A 6,000-nucleotide genomic window follows, 5' to 3' on the forward strand; every position below is an offset into this window, starting at 1 on the left:
AGAATTCATTCCTCCTACCCATCAAGCCCATGATCTCATAGGACCCTCACTCTATATAGTCCCTGACCCCGCGCGACCTCCAACCAGATCCCATGTGACATCTGACCCCCCTGGTCCCTGATCCTATCAGCTCTGGGCCTTACTCCTCCTGCAGTCAACCCTTGACCCCACTCTGACTTCTGTGACCTCTGATCCTTGCTGCTTGGAGCCTTACCTCTCCTGTCCCTGCCTTGTGACCTCCCAGGGACCTGAGCCCCCCATTCTCACCAATGCACTGCGTTCGGGAGGGGCCCAAGCTATGGCCAGGTGGGCAGACACAGCGATAGGAGCCTGGGTTGTTGAGGCAGTCCCCATGGCGACACATGCCCGGCATCGCGCACTCGTTGATGTCTGCAGTAAGCGGGAGTGTGATCCCTCTGGTGTGCGGCCACAGGGTGACAGCCAGCTGCTCCAAGAACCTCAGGGTCCTGCCCCAGCCCTGCCTCCTCCCTCACCCACCTTGGGGCCTCCCCCAGTGACAACGGGCTTGTCCCTCCAGCCCACAGAATCTCCTGGCTGGCCATACCCTGGCAGTGGGTGCTGTTGAGTCTCTTGTAGCCCTGGGGGCAGTCAGCGCCCACCTCCCCACGTACAGGTCCTGGTTTCTGCACCCCTGTGTCTGCAGAGAGAGGAGAGCGTGGCAGGGGAGGACACTGGGGGGTCCTGCAGAGAGGGAAAGGAGGGCGCTGCCGAGGAGCAGAGCGGAGGCTGAGGGGAATTTGGCGGGCAGTGAGAGGCTCAGGCTGCACCGGTTGCGTCCTCCCCCTGCAGGGGAGGAAGAGGTGGGTGTGGGTCCACCCTGCGGTGGCAGGCATCCCTGAGCCCCGGCACTCACACTGCAGCTGGGGGCACTTATGGCACTTGCTCTGGCCCCAGGCGGTGCCGATGCTCCCGCAGCAGTCCTCCTGCTTGGTGAGGCCCGGGAGGGGATTGCTGCCGCACTAGGGGAAGTTGGGACAGGGGTCACAGGGCGCCCAGCCCCACCCGGCCTTCCTCCTCGGGGCCTTTACCTCCCCCTGTCCGCCCAGGGACACCCGTTTTGGGCAATCCCCGTTGAGTGGGAACAGGGCAACCCTAAGACCCAAGGGCCGGTCCAGCTGGACTGTGGATTCACTCACGGGCTGCTTGGGCAGTGTGTCCTGGAAGCAGCGGCCCAGGGGCTTCTGGGTGGGTGGCCGGGGGTGCTGGGGCTTGGGGTGCGGCAGCAGGTGCTGCGAGGGGGCGGGGCCCTCAGCATTCGGCCCCTCGATGCGGTGCACTTGGACCGAGGCCTCGGGCGGATGGTGGACGCGCACGTTCACCACGGGGGGCGGGGCCTGCACTGGGGGGCGGGGCACGGTGGCTTCAGGGCTGCCCCGGACCGTAGGTTGTCATGCGGGGTGGGCGGGGCTCCTCGAGGTCCCGCCACCCTAGTGTCCGCCCACTTCGGCCTCCCTGAGTTCGCCCGGTGGTCCGGTACCTTCTGCTGAGATCTGTCCCGGCCCGAGGGGCACCAGGAAGGCTGCATGCTGGGCAGGGGGCCCCTCCCCAGGCCCGGGCGGGTCCGCGATCACCTGGACCGCGTAGATGGCGTGCTTGCTGGCCACAGACTCGCTCTCTGGAGCTAGGGGCGGCAGCGCGCCTGTGGACAGGGCCCCGGCCCGGCCCAGCCCAGGGCCTGAGCCGCCGGTGCCCCCACCAGCTCCTCCAGCGGGCACCTGGCAGAAGCGACCGGTGAAGTCCGGGGGACACAGGCACTGGTTTCGGGAGGAGCACTGGCCACCGTTCATGCAGGGCAGAGGGCACACCACTGAGGAGGGGAGGTGGATCAGGGACCAGGCCCAGTCCCTCACCCACATCCTGTCTCTTTCCCTTCCTCCTTACTTCCTTGCTATGCACGGGCTCTGTCCTCCTCGGGAAGCTGGGTTTTGGAACCCGTGGCTCTCTAGGTCCCCCAACATCCTTCTACCCACGTTGGCTTCTGGAGTCTTAAGTCCTGGTTAAATCCTAGCCAGGAGGCCATGTGCCAGCTGTGTGGCCCTGAGCACCTTCTCCCCCTCTCTGTGCCTCAGTGTTCTCATCTGTAGGGATGTTTGTTGTGTCTAGTAAATGAGGTAATGCCTGTTCAGATAGTTAGCACAGTGCCTGGCCCAGGAGGGTGTTTAATAAGTAGTATCAGATGATGATGATGATGATGATGATGATGATGATGATGACCGAACAGCCATTTTCTCCTCTGGCTTTCCCCTCCAAACTTTCCTGGGAACGTGATCTCTATCTGGCACTTCCTCTCTTCTAAATTCTCCCCTATTCAAACCTCAGCCCTCTCTGAGCTCTCCCCACCCCCCCTTTGTCTTGCCATCCCAGGGCCCACACCTCACCACTATCAGCGATGCCCACATCTCTAGCTTCTACCTCTCTGGGACCTCTCTTGGGCACATTGACCCTGGGGAGACCCGCATCCTGCTTCCCCCCCTCCCCCTCCCCCCTTGGACTACCCCTGGGAAATCCCTGACTGCCTAGGTCATTCTACTGAGTCTCAGAGACTCCCTCTCTCCTGTTCTCACTCTACCAGTTCGGGCCTCTGTACAGTCTCGTGAGTCCATCTCCCCTCCTCACGCCCTCTGCCCCTCCTGTGCCTTGAGCCTTGCCACCCATGCTCCTTGCTGGCTTCCTGCCTCTCTCCTGCCTGTCCACAGCCCAGCCCCCCCGGAGAAACCCGCCTCAGGCAGAGCCCTGGCGTGTCACACCCCCGATCACTGCTTGCTTCCTTGCCCAAACATTTAAGGCTCTCCATGGCCCAGAATGAACCTTCTATAAGCCGATCCCCCTCTGCTCTTTCTACATGCATGCCACACCCTAGGACTCCTCTCCCTCCTCCTATAAATGTATCACATCTCCTGCCTCCATGGTTTTATTCATGCCATTTCCTTCCCTTCAGGGCCCTGTCCCCCCACCTCTACATATTCAAATATTATCCTTCCAGCCTCAGCTTCTCCAGGAAGGGAGCCTTCACACACACACACACACACCCCGTTCTGTTCCCTCTCCTAAGTTATCACCCTCTGCCCAGCTCTGCCTGGCACTTGACTTGGTTATATTTATGTCTGTCTCCCACACTGTAAAAGGGGGCTATGGAGGGGCTGGGTCTGCTTCAGCTCTGGGTCCCAGAGGAGGTTCGGGGGGGATAAATGAAGGAGCGACTGAGTGAGAGGTTGGGACCTGTCTTTCTGTGACACGGAGTCACATCCCACATTCAGCCTTGGGGCCCTGAGCTCACACACCAGACCCAGCCCCTCTCCTGCCTGCCCCATGGCTGCCCTCACTTCCCAGAATGGAAAGGTGGGGGTGATATTCTTCTGGACACCTGCAGGGCCTCAGAGGGACAACCCACATCCATGGCCATCAGGGCCTGGCTAAGAGCATCCCAGCCCAGTTCATCCTGCCAGGACTCTCAGGGCAGGAGGGGTGTGTCCTGGGCTGGGGGAGGCAGGATCCTCTCCTTCCTGCCTCCCAGTGAGTCACCCATAGTGGTGAGGGTGACCTCTCAATGACACCCGCCCACTGCGGCCTGGGCACCAAGCCTGGGGGATGTGGGCAACACGGATGGAGACAGCAGCCTGGGCAGGATGGCCAGGGGGTCTGGGAGGCTGGGCCCACATACACTCACACGCGTGGTCATCTTGTCTCTCTCTCTTTCTTTCTCACACACACACGCACACACACAAACACACATTCATTCTGGCACCAACACAAGCTCACAGAAACACTCCCATAGTGACTGGAGACATGCACCCAAGACAACACAAAGAAACATGTAATTAATCACAGAGTGTCACTCTAAAGCCTATGCACACACACACACACACACACACACACACATCTCACGAGAACTATGAACCGTATCAGTGGGTTTCCTTGGGTCTGTGAGTCGGTATGTGAGTATAGGAATGTGTAAGAGGGGCCGTTTTGCTGGTGCCCTCCTGGGCCCAGCCTAATTACCCTGTCCAGGAGGATAATTACTGCTGGGACACCTCCCCCAGCCTGGCCCACAGGGCCCTGGTGGGAGGTGAGCAGAGCCCCAGGCCCTTTGAAGAGAGCCGCTGGGGAAGGGGTAGACTCCAAGTGGAGCTGGGGAGTCAGGAGGGCTTGTTGGGGAGGGGAGACTCTGAGGTAGAGGTCTTGAGAGCTCATGGGGAAGGCAGAGATGGGACACCAGGAAAAAGGGGGACTGAGGACCCAAACCAGCCCCCAACTCCAGGCCTGCACTCCACTCTTTAGGCCTCAGCACCTCTTCCCTCCGGGACCTTGCCAATATCTAACCTCTGGACCCCAGCCCTGGCCTTGGTTCCTCCCAGGGCATGCAGGTGTCTACCCCTGGTAGGCCCTGCTGTAGACATTTTGAAAGGACTTTTCCTGTTTCTTCCAGCAAATCCGTTTCTTAGGGGAATATTTACCCCTTCTCTGCGACCTCCTGGCCCTAGCTCACGGCCCTCAAAAGCCCCTGTGCGCTGACCCTGACTCCCTCTCAGGACCCAGCGCCTTCCCAGAGGCCTGTGTCATCCGGGAGCCCAGCATGACCCCACACCTCAGGCCTCAACGCTAACCCCAAGCGTTGAAGTCCTGGTCCAGGCCGCCCCTCGGACTCTGGCCCCAGGACTCCAGCCTCCCAAGCCCCTCATTGTCCCTGGGGCCCCAGGCCGCCAGAGCCCCGCTTTCTGCAGCCCCGGCCCCCCGGTGTCATATACCCTGCTCCGCCCTGGCTCCCGCATTTGTCGGGGCGCCGGCCTTCCCGCTCCCCCGGCCCGTGCCCCCGGCCCTCACCCACGCGGAAGCCGGAGCCCGTGAGCGTGTCGGTGCTGTGGCCATTCTCTCCGATGAGCGTCATGTTGGAGCCCTGCTGACAACTGTCCCGACACTGGCCCTTGAGACAGGTCCGCTTGCAGATCACCGGCGCAAAGACCACCTTGAAGCGCTCGCGGGCCAGCGCCCCGCCCCCGCCGGCGCCCCGCTCGCCCGCCGGCCCCCCCTCGGCCCCGCCGCCCGGGCCCAGCAGCAGCAGCAGCGCCAGCAGCCCCGCCGTCCCCGCCCCGCGCATCTCAGGGGCCAGGCCGCCAGCAGCCCCGCGGGGCCCGGGCATCCGGGGCCGCAGGACCCGGGGGGGCGCGCCCGGGCCGGGGCTATGGTCGCGGCGCCCGGGGGGGTGGGGTAGCAAGCCGGGAGCCCCGGGAGAGGGGAGAGAGGGCAGCGAGGGAGAGGAACAGAGGAAGCGCGCAGGGAGGGGACGGCAGGCGCGGGCGGGGCGGGGGGGGGGCCCGGTGCGAGGCAAAGAGATGGAGGCTGGACTGCGGGGAGCCCGGAAACTTCCACAGCCCCGGGAAGGAGCCCCGCCACGAGCCGGGGCCGGAGGGGGGGGGCTGCGAAGGCCCCAAACTGAGGCGGCCGCGCGGAGGCCGAGCGAGTTGAGGCGGAGAGGAGGAGCGAGGGGAGAGGAAGGCCGGGCGGCCGGCCCGCTCCGCGCCTCCCCCGGCCGGGCTGGGCTCCCGCGGCCGCCGGGAAGCAGGGAGCGCGCGGGGCGGACGCAGGGAGAAGTGAGCAGTTGTTTTCCCTGGCTGCGGCGCGGCGGCGGCGGCGAGGGGGGCTGGGACGCTGGCCCCGGGCCAGGGAGACAGTTTTTTTTTTTTTTTTTTTTTTCTGTTTCAAGCGTCGCCGCGGCCGCCCGGAGGAGCGAGGGCGTGCGGGCGGGCGGAGGCCGGGGGGCGGTCCCCGCCCCAGATGCCCGCCCCGCCGGAACCCGCCGCCGCCGCCGCGCTGGGCGCTTTCCAGAGGGCCCTCACCTGGGACGCCGGCCGGCCCGCCGGATTCCTCCGGGCGGGGCGGCGAGGCGGCGTCGGAGCGGGAAACCGAGGCTGGGGGAGGAACCCGGGCTCTGCCCGGGTCACGCGGCCGCGGGGCGGCCAGGTGGGGCTGGAACCCTGGCCT

At 64.3% G+C, this 6,000-nt stretch overlaps 1 protein-coding gene across 3 annotated transcripts in view; it reads right to left on the minus strand.

Annotated features, from left to right (window-relative positions):
* LTBP3 (latent transforming growth factor beta binding protein 3) overlaps positions 1-5,685 on the minus strand; it is an 18,024-nt gene extending 12,339 nt beyond the window's left edge. For 2 of the 3 annotated variants that reach the window (XM_027579720.2, XM_027579721.2), the window contains exons 1-6: positions 4,843-5,685; positions 1,499-1,828; positions 1,158-1,360; positions 875-980; positions 566-658; positions 268-390 (exon numbers count right to left, since the gene is read on the minus strand). In XM_027579720.2, the coding sequence (XP_027435521.1) occupies positions 268-390; positions 566-658; positions 875-980; positions 1,158-1,360; positions 1,499-1,828; positions 4,843-5,158 (1,171 nt within the window). In that variant the 5' untranslated portion in view covers positions 5,159-5,685. The remainder of the gene's footprint in view (positions 1-267; positions 391-565; positions 659-874; positions 981-1,157; positions 1,361-1,498; positions 1,829-4,842) is intronic. The other variant, XM_027579719.2, reaches the window with a different exon arrangement.
* Positions 5,686-6,000: the final 315 nt, after the last annotated feature.

The sequence above is a fragment of the Zalophus californianus genome, chromosome 11 (genome assembly GCF_009762305.2).
Source record: "Zalophus californianus isolate mZalCal1 chromosome 11, mZalCal1.pri.v2, whole genome shotgun sequence".
Lineage (NCBI taxonomy): Eukaryota > Metazoa > Chordata > Mammalia > Carnivora > Otariidae > Zalophus > Zalophus californianus.